Genomic DNA, 21,183 nt, shown 5'->3' with positions numbered 1-21,183 from the left:
CCGATAGGACCGATATGACGGACTTTACGATAGCTATACGTTTCTGGAGCGAGCTGATAGAGTTTTCAGGACCGGAGGAGGTTAGTACGAGAGGCACGATCCCTTAAAGGAATATTGCAGCCATCTAAGTAAATAAGCATTCTCGTGCTGCTGGAAGTTAAATTCAGGAATCTCTGTCGAACAAAGTTTACCCTATTGCTTCTTTACAACAGAAACACATAGGATTTTTAATTTTGAAAGATCGTTAATTTTGGGCGTTCTGATAGATGTTACTCCTTTATTACTATTTAACCCTTTAACTACGAGACAGTTTTCACTGACCGAAAATCAGCAATAAAAATGAAACCGATAAACAAAACTTGTAAAACGTTTTACATCGAACCTTAGAAAATCCAACAAATTCTAATTTGATGTATTTTTTTGTCTCTATGAACGATAGGGACAAAAATAGCCCGAAAATTTAAGTAATTTTTTCTGATGATACCAACAACTGATAATTTTCACTCTAACGAAAATTATTATGTTTGAGTCGTTTGAGTATTGCAGTTTCCTTTTCCAAAACGGTTTTGCTTAAAAAAAAACTGGAAGTATTAAAAATAATTAAAATTACTTTTTAATATGAGAATTTAAAAATTCGTCATTTTTGAGCTTAAATATATATCATATAGCAAATCCGCCTGGGTAATCTCTAAAACATATCCAAAAATGAAAAAAAATCGTACGACGCCTTTTCGAGCAATCCCAAAAAACATGGTTTTGGAGCGATAACTAATTTTTATCCGAAATTGATTTATATTACTCGTAAAGTATTTTGTGCAATCTTTTGAGTGATTTGTAAATCGGTTCGAAACGGTTGTGTACCGGTAAATGGTAACCGAGTGCAAGCACTTCGCAAAGCCTAAAAATTTGAATACTGTTCAAAGAATACTTCAAAGTACTGTACAAAGTTTGCTTACTTTTAAAGAACTCACCCCTTTTGTGATTGTTCCTCGCGATGAACTTTGCCGTAAATCCCGTAGATTGAGGTGAACTATCCTGAGGGAGAGAAAGATAACAAAGGGAAAGGCCTTCCAATGTGTTTGCATGGGAAAATAAGTATTTGCATTTCCTTCCACCTAGCATTTGGAAACTTGTGCACGAAACTTTTCACTGCATTTTATGCTGGGAAAATCATGTAAAATTCCCCAAAGGATGGGAAGAAAATGTTGCTGTGGATGGTAATAAAGTTGAATATTTATCTGTCCAGGGAGACAATGAAAGAGGTGAAAAAGCCATGAATTCACATTTTCAGACGAGAAATTTATTAATTTAAAAATTATTACAATGCAAATTGTATTATTAAAGTGGTTTTTTTTTGTTCATTGTGTTGTTCTTCAAGGCAACACATTCCTCCTTTTCTTCTTTGCATTTTATCAACTTTTTTTTGCTTTACTTTATTTTTAATACAAGTGAGAAAAGAAAATAAATAAATGGCTAATACTCTTAAATTGAAGAAAGAAACCTACAAAATAGGGTAAAATGAGTAAAATACAGCTACTAAATAACACCTTTTTTATCTCTTGAAATAAACTCTGTGTTTTTTTCTCCTGTTTCATCCTTCAGGCAAGAAAATACTTTAATTTTCTTGCACAATTTCGATGAGTTTTTTTTTATAGAAAAAATAACAATTTCTTTTGCTCTTTTGCGAAATGCTAAACAAATTAAAAAAAAAAAAAAACATTCGAGATCGGTAAAAGATTTACTCTTAGGTTTGGACACTTAACAAAAAGATTCTTCCGAAAAATTAAAGAAATATTCCTCGATGTGAAAAATTTGCAATTTTGATGCTACAATTTCGAGGTTTTTTTTAGGTAAAAAATTTTGGACGCATTTTTGTCATTTAGCAAAAATATTTCGTTTTCTCCTCTAATTTTTATTTTACTCACAAATAAGTTTTTATCTTTACTTTACCGTAGTTTTTTTTTAATTGCATATTTTACAGGAGAGTAGTTATAGTAACTACTGAGTAAGCTCCGCCCAAGTAGTTTTAAGTCACGCCCCTTTTAGCTTAAATCCTGTAAGTTCAATTCAGCTGAAAACGTATATATTTTCAGCTGAATTCTGTTAACCTTAAAATGAAACTCGCGAAGTAGTGCCTTTTCAATATATTTGGTTAGCAGTTTTTATTCTAGAACTGCTTACCGGTCAGCATATTTTGCTGATACTCAGCAAAAATATGCTGAAAACACTGCTTTTTTCAGCTAACTGTGCTCGCTGGGATTGTTGCTTTCCTAAGGCATTCAAGGATTTCGATCGTGAGCTAGTGTGAAAAAACGTATTCATGGAAAATTAAGCCACGCCCCCTTGAGCTAGTCATAAACATAATAGACAAATGATCCTCATTAAAGCACGATTTTATCAGTTTCTGCTTGAATTAAATACGAAAGCCTTATAAACTCGGCTAGGCTTTAAAATTGAACCACTTTAAACCAACGAAGAAACCTCCCGAAGGTTTTCTGCTGGAGGTTCTGAAGAGTTTTAAGACGACGATGGATAAGTCCAGTCTTCTCCAGAGTGGAGATAGGAAAAATTCCTGCATCCACTCAGGATCGAACTGGAGACCTCTCGTTAACTAGATGAGTGCTCTGCCAACTGAGCTACTAGAGGCCACATGCTGTGCTTGATTTGCTACACGACCTTAACCAATTGCATTTTGCACTTCAATCGAAAACTCAGAGTTGCGATATTTTGAGAACGATATAGTTTTTCCGTACAGAAGTTGATCTTGAAAAATTCGAAAATCTATTTGAAGATCCAAATTTCTTACTTCTTAATACTTTCGGAAGGTGGCAGGAGTTACATCCTGTTCAAATTTCGAAGTGCTCAAGTGTCAAAATGTGACGGTCTTTACATTTTCTGAGGAAAAAAATACAGAACAATGACGTCTACTGTTCTTGTTCCAGTATTTAATCAGTCCATAATCACTGAGTAACACTTTTGCCAGCTTTCTAGTGTGATATTTGATAAATTTTTTCCACCTTGTTCGAAAATTTAGTATGAAAATTCGAAATTGAATTTGAATTCTTCGAACTTCAACGATTTTTTGTGCAATTAGAGCTCCATTTACCTTTCATCCAAGACACTATTGGAGAAGCAAAATCTACTTCTGTTTGGGCTCAGTGCGTACAATTGAGCCGGTAGTATCATTTAGTCTGATTGACAACTCTCTGTACATAAAGACAATTAATATTGAGCAATACTGCATAAAAACGATCTGCTAAGGCAATCATGATCCTGTTGTTTTTTTTTAATAAAAAGTTTGACAAAGACTAAAACCGAATTTGATAAATTCTACTACTTAGAATGGTCATACTAGAGTTGATAAATTTTAAGAAATTTCACGAATTTCCGCCTAAAGTAGGTGGCGACTGCTGTGAAATTTCTGAAATTTTACCATCTCTAGGTCATACCCTTAGTTTACAACGTTTTAGAGAATTTAGATAAATGCTTCTAGATCCCAATGATTCAGAAAAGGCACTTTTTGCATGACTCTTTCTTCAAGATCTGCTACTAAATTTGGAAGATACCCAGATGGAAGCTTTGGAAGGTGTAATTAGGAAGTTCTCAAATTGATCTTTTGATTTAGGAAGATCTATGCTGGTTTACGGAAGACGATTTTTATCGCAACGTATGTTTTCTATCTCGAATAAATTAAATAATGAGAAAAATTGACTTCGATGAATACAATTCCCTTAAAAAACTGACAGAAACACTGAATATTTTGAGTAGCTTTATAGTTTGAGACCAGGAACATATTCTTCAGGTTAACAACTCTAAAAACTTCTGTTTAAGTGATATATTTTACAAATATATCAAGATTAGGGTTTATGTTCCTCTTTTTATCATGGGATTTTGTGCCAAATGCCTTACAGAATCTTCTGTTTTTGTTTTTTTCTTTTATTTTACTGGGATTTTGTGTTCGAAAAAGTCGATCATGCTCTTACATCACTGGCACATACAATCTTAGAAAAAAAAACTTTTCCACCGTTTTGTTCTGGAACTTCGAAAGCAACGCTAAGACGGCGGTCGCCGCTGACGGCTAAGACGGCGGTCTACAGCATCTCGTAAAAACGAAACTGTACTTCGAAAACAATTGCTGATGAATAAATTTATCTTATCTCCCTTAATTGTGCATAAATGATCGCTGCAACGCACAATAGTCCATAGATTGCAAGGGATAAATATTTGCATTATTGTAGCAAAGAGATCGTCAGATTTCGCCGATTTCGAGAAAAAAGTTTACCGGATAATCCTGGTTTTTGCACAACATTTCAGACAAAGCGCCACATCGTAAGACATTTACACAAGATTTATGTAAGGAAGATCGCGTTAAAAAATCGTGTTAGATCTTGTTGGTTTTGGCACAAATATCGCCAGATCATCTTGATTTTATCACAAAGGTAGATAAATCACACGTTTTTACGCAAGAATCAATAGATCGCAGAAATTGTTCCACAAATATCACCAGATCGTGATCAAGGACCGCAAAATTGCATGATTAAGAGAGGAAAATCGGCAGGTTGCGCTATTTTTTCACGAAGATCGAAAAATTCCATGATTTTGGCAAAAATATTCTTTTGGTGTTGGTTTTTGTGGAAAAATCATTAGTCCACTCCACACTGAATTTTTTTTAACAAAGATTGATAGATTGCATATGTTCCACAAAAAGATGGAAAGATCGCGAGGCATTTGTGGAAAAATCGCAAGTTTGACTTTGGCAAAAATACCATAAAGTGGCACTGGTTCTAGAGGGAAATTGCTAGATCACACTAATTTTTTGTACAAGGATCGTTAGATTGCATGATTTCCACAAAGATCTAAAAATCGCGCTGATTTTTACCAGAATCACATTGACAATAAAATGGTCGCCGTAGCCTTACCGTATTTCGTTAATTTACGCATTTCAATTGCAATTCTTACGCAAATATTCCATTACCATATTGCCTTATCTCATACTCGATGGCACTAGGTGAAAATAATATAAGAAAATTGAAGAAATAAAACGAAAGTTCGATAAACGGTGAGCAAAAAAACTGTAAGAGAAATTATTCGTACAGTTTTTTTTGCTCACCGTTTATCGCATTTTCGTTTTATTTCTTCAATTTTCATATATTATTTTCACATATTTCCACCGAATATATGATAAGGTAATACGGTAATGGAAAATTTGCATTAGAATTGCAATGAAAATGCGAAAATTAACGAAATACGGTGAGCATTTTACTGTCAATGTGATTCCGCCCTAAATCGATAATTTTTCCCGTTTTTTGTGTTTTGATCAATAGATCGCAGAATTTCTGCCACAAAGATCGTCAGATTGTGGGAAATTTACGAAAAGATCGAAAAATTGCAAAATTACATAATTTTGGCAAAAATATTACCTGGAGCTGGTTTTATGAAAAAATCGTTAGATCGCACTGATTTTTCAACAAAGATTGATAGATCGCGTAATATGTTGGACAGAGATAAAAAGCTCGAGAGGCTTTTCCGCAAAGATCGTAAAATTGAGTGATTGAAGGAAGAAGATCGTACTTTTGCAAAAAGGATGATAAATCGCACGGTTTTCGGCAAAAATCAATAGATCTTATAATGTGTTCCACAAAGCTCGCCAGATATTAGCGCAAGTAATAGAAATAATCGCCAGATAGTACTAATTTTTTCCACATAGATCGCGAGACATTTGCGTAAAGATTGCAAAATTGAATGATTGTGAACAGAAGATCAGAACAGATCAGATCACGCCGATTTTGACAAAAAAAAAATCGAGAAATTGCATTATTTTTCGCAAATGCCGATAAATCGCTCGCTGTTCCACAAAATTCATTCCTTCATTATGTCCTTGGAATTTAACACTCATTTTAGTGAATAATTTAGTTATTTGTTTTTGAATTTCTGAGTTTATGTCGTTTGCTTTTTTCTTGGCTGAAGCCCTTTTTAAAGCCCCGACTTAATACTGTAAGAAAACATTTTAAAAGTTATGAATTTTCAAATAACCTTCACGTTCAATTACGTGAATGAGTTCATTAGGGGGCGTGGCTTATTTTTTGTAGGAGGGTTCTTTAAAAATTGAATGATCCTGGAATTGAAATTGGTAAAGAATGGGCTGTACGCTTAATTAAAAAACAACTCCAAACCACATCTCAACTTTAATTTTTAATAATTCGTGAAATAGGCGTGGAGATAAAATATTCCAGGGCGGAGCTTATTTATCCAATACCTTATTGTAAGATAAGACATTTAAAAAAAAATCCTTACGGTAAAGCTCTAATTTTTTCCACCAATTTTTCTTATCGCGCGCGCACAGAAAATTCCACATTATCGTTTATATCCGTGTAAAAATATCATTTTGATTAATTTTTTTCTCTCATTCTTTTTGCAGCTAAAAATACTCTATTACAATTAATAATTATCGTCTCAGCTTAAAAAGTAAATATTCTTTTCTAATTTTTTTTCCTCGCTAAAAACTGAAAGTTTCACTGATTTTTTTTACTGTGTTGCTAATTGACTGTTTCATATTCTTTTCTTTCTCAAAAAAAGATTTTTTTTATTTTCCGTTGTTTTCTCATCATTTTTCTTTGATTCATTTACTTTTTCATTTTGATGCAACAGTAAAAATTATTCTCTAACATTTGTTACACAATTAATATTTATGAAAGAAAGAAAAAAAGTATTGTAGAAATTATTATTATTGTTGTTTTCGTTATTTCTTTTGCAATTTTCTCGCATATCAAATTACAATAGTTTACTGTATTATAAAAGACACAAAAAAATCCTCGAAAATTTTCAATTCACTAAAATCATGTTCATACTCCCATCTTTTGAACATTTTCTGCAGATTTTAAAGATAAAATTTTTCTTTCACTGTTTGTTTGTTTTTTTAAATACACATAATTATTATTTAAATATCAAATACGACTATCATTACTGTAAAATTGTTATTGTTAAAAAAGATTTTATAATATAGTTTTTTTTTTTCTTAGACACTTTGAATTTTACGACGCCAATAGTTATTAGTTTAAAAAATCTGAAGGAAAAGGCCTTTTTAAACTTTGATTAGCTATTCATTCACCTTTTTCTCCATAGTTTACCGCATAGTAGTTTTTTTTTGTAATTGTAAAATTGGAGTTTTCTTTTCTTCTTCATGAGGGATACAATAAGCTACTAAAAAGAATTCAATTTAAAAATCTCTCATTTACTTAATTTACTAATCACACGAATAAGGGCTCCATTTTCATCCTTGAGCCGCTTATTTTCTGTCTTGAGACCTTCAAGTTGCTGCAAAAGAAAGATAAACAACCAACGTTAGTGAATTGTTGCTGGATTCCACTGAAAATCTATAATTCAAATATAAAATGATTAAGAGTTTTAGGAAACAAGAAAATAAATTAGAAAAAAAACAATTGTCACATAGAACAGAGCGGCTTTTAGATACAAAAAATATAGAGACAAATAATAAATGTAATAAATTTATAAACAAAAATTGCACACATTTTATGCGATTTTAATATTGAAACCATTTTTGTTTATTAAAGAATGTCTTTTGGTTTTTATTTTTCAGTGAGTATAAACTTTTACAAGACTTATGGATTTTGAAAAATTTTAAATATAAATTCTAAAAGAATAAAAATACAAAACAAAGAAATACTAAATCAGGATGTTACATGGGTCTAGGAATACATTTTATTAAAAATCTTTTTTTTTTCTACATAATAAAAAATTCATTTAAATGAAGCTCTTCTAACGGCGTTATCACACTTGCACATTAAAATTTTAATGTGATTCACATTAATTGTCTCTTGTGAGCGTCCAAATATGTTATTTGTGTCTTTGAGTCACTTAATATTTGGGGTTTTTCCATTTATTGATAAAGAAGTGGACTTGACATGCAAAAATAAGTTTAAATTTACCTAAAGCATAAATATTTTTCACATTAAAAAAATTAAAGAGAAAATCGCATTAATTTTTGCATTAATTCTATAAATTAATTTATATCAAATTTTGCGGGCCAAGTCTACCTTTTTATCAACAAATAGATCAAATTTGGAATATAAAATGATTCAAACACACAAATTACACATTTGGACCATCACCAGCGACAATTAATGTGAATCACATTAAAATTTTAATGTGCAAGTGTGATAACACAGTAAGGCATATTTATAAGTTTTTGCAAAAAGGGTAATTTTAAAAAGAAATCAGCTGTTGGGTCCTGCTTTTCGATTATGAATTTGTATTTTTGGGAGAATTTGAAAGAAAAGGTAATATTTTTATCGAATTGTTGCGGATTTGGCCGGAGACCACGACGGCAGGGAGGAAAGCAAATGCCAATAATTTAAATCAACAACACTTTATTTACTTCTCACTGACAGAAAGTAATTCACCGGAATATCGTACAGCTTAAAAGCGCACAGAGATTGCGCTCTAGATTGACAGGGTGTGCGTGTGCAAGTAGGATAGTTACTGCACTTATTTAGTCACTTGAGCGCGGATGACAAAACCAAACTCAAACTACTCAAATACTCGACTTACTCCGTGGCGAGCATGTGTTGCTCATATGAAGTATAGAAGTAAATTGAAAACCCATCAATGCACAGCATTCATCCCCTAATAGCGCCGTATAACATCCCCCAGGCAGAGTATGCCTCAAAGCAGGTTCGCAACAATATTTTACATCATGTTTTGTCTTGAAAAATGAATTGTAATCAAGGAAATAAAAGAATTCTTTGGCCAAGTACGAGTTTAACTCTTCTGCTAACAGGAAGTATTTTGTTTTTTGAATTCTCATAAACCTACTCTGAGTAATCCTGATTACACCAAAATGTTTTTTTTTTCTTCAAAAACCAGGTCCCAGTGGTTGAATTTTTAAAATTTTTAAACGAAAATTTCAAAAAATATAGTTTACATGTTGTACTTTTATATGTTTAAGAGCTTGAAAGATTTTTTTATATTGTTTAAAAATCATACTGGTTTTTTTTTAGACTTTTTGACTCATGTAACCCCTTAAGTAATCTACTAAAATCTAGCAATATTTTCCTTGAATTATTGATTCTTATAAAATTTTACTTCTTATAAATAGGATAAATTAAGCTAATTCAAAACCTGCTCCAAATGGAAATTTTTGGCTACTCCAAGTGGAAACGTCATTGTGTTCATGATAAATACAGTACTAACCACAGTTTCATTATTTAGTTAATTTTGCTCCAAATAAAGCAAAAATCCATTCATATTCACAAATTTTAATTTGTTAATTTCTCAGGAAAATTAAAAGTCTACCTTTTCACCATCAAATTTTTCATCGATCGACCATGTTTTCCAATGAAAAACACAATAAAGTGACTGTTGTTTATTCGTTTTGTTTAACATTTATGTCATATTTCTAGCTAATTTTAGTTAAATTAAGTGCTAATCTTTATTGTTAACGGTACGTGAAGTTTTCAAATGAAACTATTTCGTGAACAAAAAGGGTTTTTCTGAAGTGTCTGCAAATGCTTCAATAGGAAACCCCGGAAATATGATTTTTTTGGAGAGATTTTCTTATTGTCTCAGATGGAAAAGGAGAAAAGACCAGGAATAAGAACAAATCCTGCACTCAGGAGCAACTCAGCAAGGTTTTGCGAAGCCTTTCGTCGGGGTTTCACTTACACTGTTTGTCTCCAATTAGAAACTTTCCCTTGTCTCCATTTGGATTAATTTGTTTCCAATTGAAGCATTTTACGCTCGCGTATTTTTCTTGTTTTTAAGAACTTTTCATATTATATATAAGAATTTTCACTAAACAGTAACATTCTAGAAGAATCAAGGAGCAAATTTATGTAATTCTCTTCAGAAAAAATATGAACTTAATGTGTTGAATCTTCTGTCAAAGTTAAAGCGTCTGGTAATGGTTTTGAATTAGGACATTTACCCTGCTGTTCTCCAATTCTGTACCCTTAATGAATTGGCTTGGTACACGCTTGGTACCAAAATCTAGGTCATTCTTGTCTCATCGATTGTCGATCATTGTGCTTTCATTGGAAAACATGTCAAATCGATGAAAAATTCGATGGCGAAAAGGTACACTTTTAATTTTTCTGAGAAATTAACAAATTAAAATTTGTGAATATGAATGGATTTTCGCTTCATTTGGAGCAAAATTAACTAAATAATGAAACTGTGGTATAGAAAATATATAAATATAGCAATTTAGTACTGTATTTATCATGAAAACAATGACGTTTCCATTTGGAGTAGCGAAAAATTTCCATTTGGAGCAGGTTGTGAATTAGCTTAATTTACCCTAGCGCATAAACATGTTCCGATTAAGTAAGTAAGTAAAGAGACAGGTTATCTCCAATTGAGGCCCTGAATGAGCTTAGATATCCTCTTCGCGATAACAGAAAGGTTAAAGTCAGGTTGAAATCTCGCAAGAGTTTCAATCACTACTGGTGAAACCAATTAAAATGACTCCAGCCGAAGAAAGTATTGACTTGAGGAGGAACTGCTTTCCTCGAAATTTTGCCTAAAAAAATGAAAAACCTTCCTCATGGAGGCAACCTGGATTGAAAGACATGGAGGCGCTCAAACTTATAAGGAGTTGTATGCCTTGATCAAGTGATATGGCACTCGCCCTATAATGCCAATGTCCTGGGTTCGAATCCCCTTTAGTCAAAGTGAGCTTCACTGCACTTGATTCCACGGGGCATGGGACTAACAACCCCATCCCGTATAAGAAAAGATAATAATGGATGTCCCGAGCTCCCCTTGCGGGAAGACCTAAGTTCTATGGAATGTTGTGTCACCATTATTATTTTTATTACTATTCTTATTATATTACTTGTAAATGTGGAGGTGTACAAACCACCTCATATTTGTGTATTTGTTCAATGAACCTTTCGTTCTGTAGAGTTATCGATCTGTGTATTTAGTTAGATCAATTGAGAGTTATTTGCTGCTAAATCCGAAAAAACCATTACTACATACGGAAGACCTCCCTAGATCAATTGATGTTTTTTAGGTGTAGCCTTGAATGCCAAACGATCACAACATTAGCACAGGCACAGGAAAGTAAGTTTGAGTATGACAATTCCAACCACATAGGTTGCAAAACCCGTTAGAGATTACTCAGTATTTATCGGACATTGCTCCTTCTCCCTTGATCCAAACTATTATTCATTACCTGAATTTTCAATACTTTAATTCCTATGAAGAAATTAAAAACCAGTAGGCCAATTCTGTAACAGTATGACAATATCATATGATTAATTTAAATTTTTTTGTATGGTAAATCCAGAATAACTAACCGTAAATCCGACTTATATCAGTTACTAAAAGCTTCACTGAGCTTCGATGTGTCCTATACTCACGTGTTTTATCACAAAAAATTGTCATATGACATTGTCATACTGTTACAGAATTCCCTTTCTGGCCGATTTTTGTACTGAGTCTAAAGAACAATCGCGTTCTGTCAACGCGGAATTCGAAATCTATCCATTGCCGTTAAAAAAATGTTTCATTCTAAATAAATAACAATTTTAATCTCATCTTGTTTTGAAATTCAAAATTATTCATAAATTTTCGATTTCAAAAACATTTTTTAGTTTATTGAAATTTTAAAATATCACTGAAAAAATGAGTAAAAGACATTCTTATTCTTCATTTCACGAACATATACTAAAAAAAAATAATAAATCAATGGCTAAACAATAAATAAAGAAACACAAAATATCGAATTGTTAGATACGAAACATGAAACGAACTTTATCGATCAGCAGAATCATATTATTAACGAATAATTAAAAATCATTCTCAAGTGTTAGATTGCAAATAAAATTGCAGCACACGCAAGTTAAATTCTAAACAGTGTTCTGAGTCTGAAAAAAAAAAACAGAAAACTTTTGGGGTTTATGTGTGTTTTGTAGTTATACAAGAGACAACAAATCAAAATTATAATAAAATAAAATAAATAAAATAAAATAAACGAAACGCAAAAAATGCACTAACACTTTTTTGGCATTGTGTGAGTTTTTTTTCTCAATAAATGTTTAGGATAAAAATCTTTTCAGATTAAAAATTCATTATCATACCCCCAAATTTTCGTTTGACTGTTTATTATTTTTGGTATTTTTTTTCGTGCGAGAGAAGACGACGGCGTGTTGATGATGGACCAATTTTCAAATCTGATTTTCCTCAACGTCTTTGCCTATTTTTTGGTTTTTTTTCTCGTTTTTTTTATGTCAAGTGTGTCAAATTAGAGAAATTTTTCTTCATATTTTGAAATTAAATTGAAGAAAAAATCATTGACATGAAATTTAGAGAAACAAAATGCTCTTCAAATTAAAATAAAATCTTAGTTTGTCACACTTTTTTCACACATTTAGAAAATACGTTAATTTTTTTTTAAATAATTGTTTTAAGGGGACTTTTAAAAAAAAAGTTCATTTGCTGTGAAGTTGATTTTGAGCGGATGTTGTTAGTTTGGACACAACTCGAGTCAATGCTCGATTCTCGGCACGAAGACGTTCATTCTCAGTCTTGAATTTTTGCAGAAGCTGAATAAAATTGGAAATTAGAGAAAAATATAAATTGAAAAATTTCTTCCATCACTCTCTCTCATCCATCACTCTTTCTCTCTCAAACAACTGCCAAAACCAAATTTTCTAATGAAATTAAAATAATATCATAATGAATAATAATAATAATGAAGTGAAATGAATATAAATAAAAAATATATAATAAAAGTTAAAAATAAAAAATAAAAATTAATTGTATTCATTTTGCATTATCTGAAAAATGTGTGCAAAATTTTTGTTGTATGAAAAATTAATTATTTAATTAAAAAAAATGTGACATCTAATCAAGTCAAATAAATAAAAATAAATAAAAAGTCAAAAATCAAAGCAACAAAATCAAGAATAAAAAATAGTTTTATTACTTATTAAAAAAAAATGTGAAAAATATTAAAATCTAGAAGATGCCAAATGTGATATAAGAATGAGAATGAAATTATTCAATTACAATTAGAAAAATAAAAAATATATTGAAGTATTATACTAAATTCCTTTCAGTCATTTTATTAATACTTTTTTAAACTTTCTGACGAAAAGCGATAAATATTGCAATGGAGATGCAAGTATTCCATCTTTTTTATCTCTCTTTCTCACTTTCACTAACACAATTTGATTCTTTTTTTTTGGAAAAAAAGAATCTTCATGAAGAATATTGAAAAAAAAAGAAATATTAAAGACTTTACCTTCAATTCCTCCTCCATTTCTGATAGTTTCCTCTCCAATGCTCTTCGCTCGCGTTTCTCCAGTTCAGACAATGAATTTTTGGTTGTCTATTAAGAATATTTTATAAAAATAAATATATTTTCCTACAAAACAAAATACTTAAATTTAAAAAAAAAACACTCACAGCATTTGTGAATCGTTCTAGAGCCGCTTTGGTGCTTTGCAGTGTATCCTCCTTCTTCTGCAACTGCGATTTTAATTTCTCTATCTCGATTCTGGATGCCCAAATAGAACAATTCAAGAAAGCATTTGAATTACAATTTGCGCAATATAAATCATCAAAAGTGCAATCAATAATTTTGTAAAATTTTCTTTGAAGAAACACTCAATCATTCATAGAATATTGAGTACTTGAAGCACTTCACTTTGACAGAAACTTCAAAGTGATTTTACCAACTACAATTTCCTCAAATAGATTTATGATTTTGCTCCAATTCCACAACCAAAAATACCCCTCTTAACTTAAATATTAACTGACAAGGATTTTCTTTACCTGGAAGCTTCATAGAGAGCTTTATAGTCAATCAACTCGCCGTTCTCCTCAACGTCCCCAGCTTCTGATTTACTTTCCGACTGATCCACTGAACTTGATGACTGAAGACGAGATCTCGAGGATGGTTGCTCACTCCCAGACTGCAAAAAAATAATAAAAATAATTAATATTGAGTAATATAATCAGTAAGTTGAGAGAAATTTCTGGTTAAATTTCGTTTGAGATAACAATAATAAACGCTGAAAGTGAAACTAATGGTGCATACACAATATTTAGAGAGAAAAATGAATTTTGACGCTTCATTGCTGTCAGCTTTATGCCATTCAGTATTTGAGGCCATTACACCGCCGCATTTGAAATTGAACTGTCCCAAAATCGAATTAAATTAAGTTGTCCGAAGCCTAATTATCCGAAGGTACCACACTTTCCCTTACAATTTATTGCAAAACCCATTTAAACCATTGCATTGTTATTTTTAATTTCACACAGAAAAATGGAAAATTCTTAAAAAGAAATGCCCAAGAATTTAATTTCAAATCCCATCCAATGAATGCCAATGCCCTAATTCTAAATCCTTGATCATTTAGTTTTAGTTGCAATTTGCAAATCTGTAGACATTTTTCATTGTCCAGCTAATGCTGAACTTAATTTCTCGATCTCTTAACTTGAAAGAGCTAGGGATTCTAGCCCATTTCTTTCGCTCAGAGATTCTAAACTTAAACGCCTCGGGGATTCACGTCCAATTTAAGTTCCCAGGATCTTATATATTCTTAAATTTAAAGTCAAAATTTTTCTGTGTGTAGCAAAGTATTTTAAATAATGTATATTAATTTTAACGATGAGAACCAAAAAACTCTAGTAATATTCACTTATGAAGCGACTTAGTGATAAATTAAAATTGAAAATAATCTGAGCTAACATTATATTTTTCTTTTTACTAATTATAAAATAAATTTCCATTAAAAAATATTAAATAAGGATTGATTAATATTTAATTCAATTTTTAAAATGATAATATCGGCAAATTTGAGATATTTGCGAACTTCGGAATAAAGTTAAAACTCTCTTTTGAAACCTAGATACATGCCTAGATAACAGATGAAAGGATTTAACGGACAATGGTCAAAAATGCATTAAAGCTGGTCCAACCCTTCATAAGAGATGGGACTATAGGGTCATTTTGTAGGTTTTGGTATATGATTTAAGAACTACCGAGATTTAAGCCAAAAAGGATTGTCTATAGGAGGGTCCCGGTCAAAATCCCGAACGCCAAAATCCCGAATTCTTAAAAGTGTCATAGCTACTCCCACGATTTCACTCGCGCTTGCTGGAGGCAAAGGGAAATCTTCTGTGTCTTGGAAAATTATTCTAAACATTTTCCTCCATATAATTTCATCCCTTTCAGGATTTTAAAAATTCGGGATTTTGACTTTCGGGATTTTGGCTTTCGGGATTTTGGCTGCCACCGGTCTAGGAAAATCTTCTTCTTTTTCTATTTTATGTGAGGCTGTCGGACTCACTTGCATCCATAAAACCAAAGAAAATCTTCCTTAAGTCCTCCTTTGTGGTGTCTACACACTAGAAGCAATTTTCGTCAAAAAAATCATTTTTTTTTTTAATTCTGACGTTTCTGCCTACAAGGATAGGGGAAATTTTCTTTAAAAAGGCATTATTTAAAGAAATTGCTCTTAGTGTGTAGGGGCCTTTAGAAATTGTTTCTTGACACCAACAACCTAAGATAAATCCTAAAAACAACCTGAGAAAAAAACTGTTACATTTGCCAATACCTATTCGATGGGATAAACCTTAATCATGGCGATACGTTGGACAATTTTGCCCATCAGTCTTTATGCTACAAGTTCTAGGATATAAGATTAAAATTAAGAAAACTTTATTATTGGTAAAATACGTAACAATCACAACTATTATAGAGGTTAGAAACAATGCTAAGACGGCAATGGCTACTTGTGGAGTAGAATTAAAAATGCATATGGCAATAAAATTTAATTAAATTTAATTGATTACAAATGCTCTTAGCGATTATTTTATAAACTTTTCGTTTTAGTTTACTTTAAGGTTAAATTAGCACTAGAATATATACTAAAATGAACCTGATTCTACAGAAATGAGGTGATAATAGGGTTGTGTGGTCACTATCATAAACCAAATTTTCATTTGAATGACAGGAATTTTGAATATCTGATATCGGTACAAGTATCAGCTAATAAAGGGTGTCCCATATATTACGCAAGATTTAAATTAAATAAAAAACACATTTTTTTTCTCAATTACATTTTTTTCTAAATTGAAAAATAAAGTACATAAGATAGGATTTATGTATTAAATATCGCATCTAGTAATTAACCTTCATGGCTTTGCTGGCATATGAATCCTCTCGTCAAAGGTTTTCATGACCTTTTTGGACAAATGTGGCTAAATTTCGATAATTCAGGGTTAAAAGTCCTCTTATAATGCACAGAGATGGATGTAGGCCTGTTGACTTAGGCTTGTGACTTCGAATAACCGAATAAAAAATGTAATGGTCTAAAATTACATGATCTATTCGACCAATTCTGATCACCAATAGAGAAAATCACAATCATGAAATGTCTTATGCAGGAATTGCATTATTTCATAGACTATATGACATGTCACACTATCCTGTTAAATCCACATGTCCTCAATATTAATGAATTCATAATTAATTAACAAATCCTTCAATTTAGGCTTCATAAACTCGGTTATCATGTCGCGATATCGAGCGTCAGTAACAGTAACGCTTGATCAGCTTTATTTTCGGATAATATACTGATACGATATTATTAATCATTTTAAGGACTTGTTCTTGGGTGACAAGTGTATTTAGCACCCACAATTAATTCAGTTCTGTTAATTTTTGAATTAGACTCTTCATAGTTGACGAAGTTAAGTCTATTTTCTGACCAATTCTCGAATCAAATTATTTAATTATTTTTGAAATATTTTTTAAGAACAATAAAGCGTTGGTCTGTCATATAGTGATGGATTTTTAATAACTCTAATCTATAAACTGTCACGTAGTATTTTATTATTCGTGGGGGACCTTTATTTCAAAAACGCCGCTCAATTTAAATCTTGCGTGATTTCTGGGACACCCTATAGTAAAACGATTTTCAGGCTAGAAGTTTAGCCCAGTTCTTGAAGGATTAAGAATCCTAAAAAGCAATACATTTTATTGGGTTTTCAGAAGTTAAAGAACATTTGCTCTCAATAATCTAATCCTAAGTTAAATATGTCCAAAAGATCTTAAATGACAAGAAATTAGAACAGGTAAGCCATATTAAAGCCTTAAGTTTGAGTCTGTATGAGTCTTCGTAAATGGCGAAGCCTTACATTGACGTCTACTTCTGTTTCGCTATAAGTTTAGATTGGCTTGGAAGTAATAGAAAGTGGATCAAAGAATTAGACCTCTTGACTTTTTTTAATTTTAATTTTCCAAATGCATATGTCACTTAATTATAAGATAGAGAAAGCTTAAATATTTAAGTTAAACCTTGACATTTCCAGTCAAGTTTCGTTATTGTGAAGTTAGTTACATTTTCGCTCAAAGGCCAAAAGAAATTGGACACCAATTTAAATATTTGACTCTCAAAGTTTTGTTTCGGAATTGAGGTGTAATTGTTTTATAAGCTATTGCACTGAGAGAAATCCGAAAAAGTTAAAATAACATTCCGGAAATGTTAATTTTACACTGCAGTAGTGATCCAAAATCGGTGTAAATATTACCCTTTTTAGGTATATTAGGGGTTAAAGTTACCCCTTTTCATGTTAATTTTACCCTTAAAAGGTGTAGAATTAACATTAAAAAATGTTGATATTTTTTATACTGCGGACATTTGTCCAATGGAACTTGGCCGGATTTCCCGGTTTCTTGTGGCCCGGGGCCCGGTTGCCTTAAAGTGTTAAAGTTATGAGAAAAAAATGTTAATCGCACTTTTTTTTTCTCAGTGTGTAGATCTAAGTGGATAACTGGCTTTGAAATCGCACCGCAATGATTGAGGTAGTTAGACAGTTAGACCCTAGTTAGATTCGTTAGACCGAATTTTTGGGTTTTTTGTTAGTAAGTCAGGGTTTATTTAAAAAAAAAACTCCTTTAGTCATAGAATTACTTCATATCCTTCGCTCTTTTCCGATGATGCGCTCATTGACCTCATCGAAGCTGATCCACGACTTCGTGTCCTACTTCGGCTTTTCCTGTCTGTCTCCCTATCCCTGAAGGACTGACTTCGACTAATACTCGATGAACCAACCCCATTTCCACAGGAATAGGAATTAAGACTGGTATTTGATCCGCTGAGGTTACTGCTTGAAATGAGATTTGTATTTCTTGAGGGAGTATAATCTCTCTTTCTGCTCCCATTTGACCCATAGGAATTTAATGCAGAAGCCCCTAGAGACAGACTGAGCCCTGCAGTAGTAACCCCATTGTCGTAGTTGGAATAGGGGCTAACATAGCGATCTGATGAATAGGGATTTGAATAGAGATTGCTGTTGCTGCCATATCGGGAATCATTGCCATTTGAGTAGTGATTGTATCCATTTGATCCGGAGAAGAAACTCTTCCTTGACGTAGGGCTATACAGGGATTCTTTTGAACCGTATTTACTCTGATACTGATTCCTCAGATTCGCCACGGTATTCCCCCCATAATAGCTTGAACTCAGTGGTCGACTTGACCAGGATGATGTCGAAGGAGTTGAACTGTCCAGACGAGATTGAGACAGAGATCGACGTCTATTGAGCGATGGTTCGATATTTCGTGAACGTGAAACTCGAAAAGACATTTTGACTGAGCATTAACCAAAAGTTATCTTAAAATCCGATCTCGAAATCACATGCGGAGCGCGATGTTTTAATGTAAATAAACACTTTTGATATTGACACTTAAAAACACCGTGTGTGCTGTCTATTTTTTGGCAAGCATATGAACCTTTATTTTCACAAAAACATATAAACACTAATTTTCTCGCATCAGTCCTTTTCGTCTCAGTTTTTTTTTTTTTTTTTGTTTCAACGCCTCACACCCAAAGAGACAAGATCACGGAATTCACGCGAAACAAAGATTTTTCCTTTTTCTTATTCTCTCATAGAGGATAATTATAGAAATTTTACTAATGAGACAACATGAGGGAGGGGGAGCAGGCACTGAAGAAGGCAAAACGATCATAGAGAGAACTGAGTAAAACACTTCCTCAATTACTTGATTGCAAAAGAGAAGATCTCAAAGGTGAGGAATTCAACTAAATAGAGTTTCCTTTTTGCGAGAATGATCTTCAAAACTTCAATTTAGATTTTAGGATCTTTTCCGGATTATTTTACATTTATAAACTTCTCAGAAAGTTTATTTACTTTACAATTGAATTCATAGGAAAAAAATTGCAAAAAAAATGGTCTCAGCACGTGTGCACGATTTCACATAAATTTTACGATCACTTTTAAAATAAATAATTTTCCTCTCAAAAAAAAAAAATTAAAAAAAAGAGAAGCTAAATGATCACCAAATGTTCGCGATCTTTTCCCAGAATATTGCAATTAATTTTTAAAGAATCACCAATTCAAAAAAACTCCATGATCACGATCGCGAGAGAAATCTATTTTTTTCTAATGTTCAGAAATAATTCATAAAGATAAAATGTTGCAAAGTGATGCAAAGCTACAAACCAATATTGCTATTTATGGTGAAATAATTTATTCTTTAGTTCATAAATCATTGATTTCGCAACCATAATTGGACTTTTTTCCAATATGTATCAATTGATCGTCAAAGACGTTGAAAACGCAGTTTCTCACTTCAACACCTTGATTGATCTTGTACAATCTCATAAGAATTCCCATTAGAAATCTTTCAAAGTATTTTTTCAAGATCCTTTTTGCCTTCTTTGTCCCACAATTCCTCACTTTAATTTCAAACAAATTTCTTCGTTGAAGCAAAATTCTTTGTTTTTACACATAAATTCACTCCCGAAAATTATAAATGATCTTCATACGATCACACGAAACGATCACACAAGAGATCGCAAGACGACTGAAGCGAATTTTGTTGGGGAAAATCTGATGAAAAGTCTGGCACTTCGCACACAAAAGCTTTTCATCTCTTCATACAACGAGACATTCATACACCTCTCGAGAGCCTCAAGACGCGATTTCTTCGATCATGTTGTGGAAAAGACAGGGTGATCTCATCAAAAATCAAATTTTTCCACCCCAAAAATTTTCAAAATTTTCCTTTCACTCCGAAAAAAATTTCAAAAGATTTATCATGCTTTCAAAGTTCTTTGATAACTTTATCAAAAAAAAAAATGCCAAAAGTCAGAATTTTGTAAAAACTCTATAAAATTTATTGGAATTTTGCAACGCAATATCAAATCAAAAAGAATTATTAATGCCAGCGTGAAAAATTCACTAAAAACGTCTTCATTGAAATACTCTAGCATCTGTTCTATTCTAAGTTTTCATCTCGTGATCAATTTTCTTCCTTCTCCCCGGGGAGACAGAGAGAAGAGAGTAGGAGAATGATCTAGTGCTGAGAGAGAGGTGAATAAACAGGGAATAAACAGCAAGTGAAAAAAAAACTTCTAGAACAAAATTGACTTAAAATGACCCAATGATAATTCCTGATAAGCTTATGGTAGTTGTGATTCTTCACAGAATATCTAAAAAAATAGAAAAAAATGCCCATACTAAATCATAAAACGAAACATATAATTAGGTACTCTACCTCGTTCAGGTCCTTCTAAGTGCCTTATTTTTTTTTTAAATTTATTCATTCTCTATAAATACGAAGTCTAGCAAAATTAGGCCAAAAAATCATTTTCTGAACAAACTGATGCGGTACCTTATCATCAAAAAATTCTCTAAATGGAAAAGGTGTGCCAGCGCTACAAAAAAAAAAAAATTATCTTTAGTTTGGTAATAGCGCACCAAAAAATTGGTATTTTAGCGGAAAAGGTGAAATCTTAGCTTCGAACTTAATACGGATTTCAAACTTGGGCCCTAGCCTAGTTTTTCTGAAGGTCTCAAAATCTAAAACAGCAATTTTACTGATTTTTCAGTATTTATCATTTACCCTAAATATTTAGTCCAAAGCCACAATTTCCACAAAAATCTAGCTTGATAAGAAATTAAAGGAGTTAAACCATACGATTAAACCTAAGGTCTGAAGACCGTATAACTTATTAGAATTCTTTTGTGTTGTTTTTGTTAGAAAACGGATTGAAAGAAGTAATGCTTTTACCGAGTTTTTTAATTAAGCTTTCGATGTTTTCAAAATCGGATTGATAATAACGATTTTGTGATGAAAATGAGAAATTAAAATTTCGGGGTCTTCTAAACTGGACAATTTCA

The 21,183-nt window shown here is 32.0% G+C and overlaps 1 protein-coding gene across 14 annotated transcripts in view; it reads right to left on the bottom strand.

Annotated features, from left to right (window-relative positions):
* Positions 1-1,278: 1,278 nt before the first annotated feature.
* The window catches only part of LOC129804805 (protein phosphatase 1 regulatory subunit 12A), a 110,311-nt gene continuing 90,406 nt past the window's right edge, over positions 1,279-21,183 (bottom strand). For 9 of the 14 annotated variants that reach the window (XM_055852413.1, XM_055852419.1, XM_055852416.1 and 6 more), the window contains exons 15-18: positions 13,801-13,940; positions 13,432-13,522; positions 13,268-13,354; positions 12,130-12,566 (exon numbers count right to left, since the gene is read on the bottom strand). In XM_055852413.1, the coding sequence (XP_055708388.1) occupies positions 12,453-12,566; positions 13,268-13,354; positions 13,432-13,522; positions 13,801-13,940 (432 nt within the window). In that variant the 3' untranslated portion in view covers positions 12,130-12,452. Of the gene's footprint in view, positions 7,315-12,129; positions 12,567-13,267; positions 13,355-13,431; positions 13,523-13,800; positions 13,941-21,183 lie in introns of those variants that run through there. The other 5 variants (XM_055852424.1, XM_055852425.1, XM_055852423.1 and 2 more) reach the window with 1 other exon arrangement.

Source organism: Phlebotomus papatasi, chromosome 2 (assembly GCF_024763615.1).
Source record: "Phlebotomus papatasi isolate M1 chromosome 2, Ppap_2.1, whole genome shotgun sequence".
NCBI lineage: Eukaryota > Metazoa > Arthropoda > Insecta > Diptera > Psychodidae > Phlebotomus > Phlebotomus papatasi.
The sequence above is the reverse complement of the archived record's forward strand: the minus strand, read 5'-3'. Positions and strand labels throughout refer to the sequence as shown.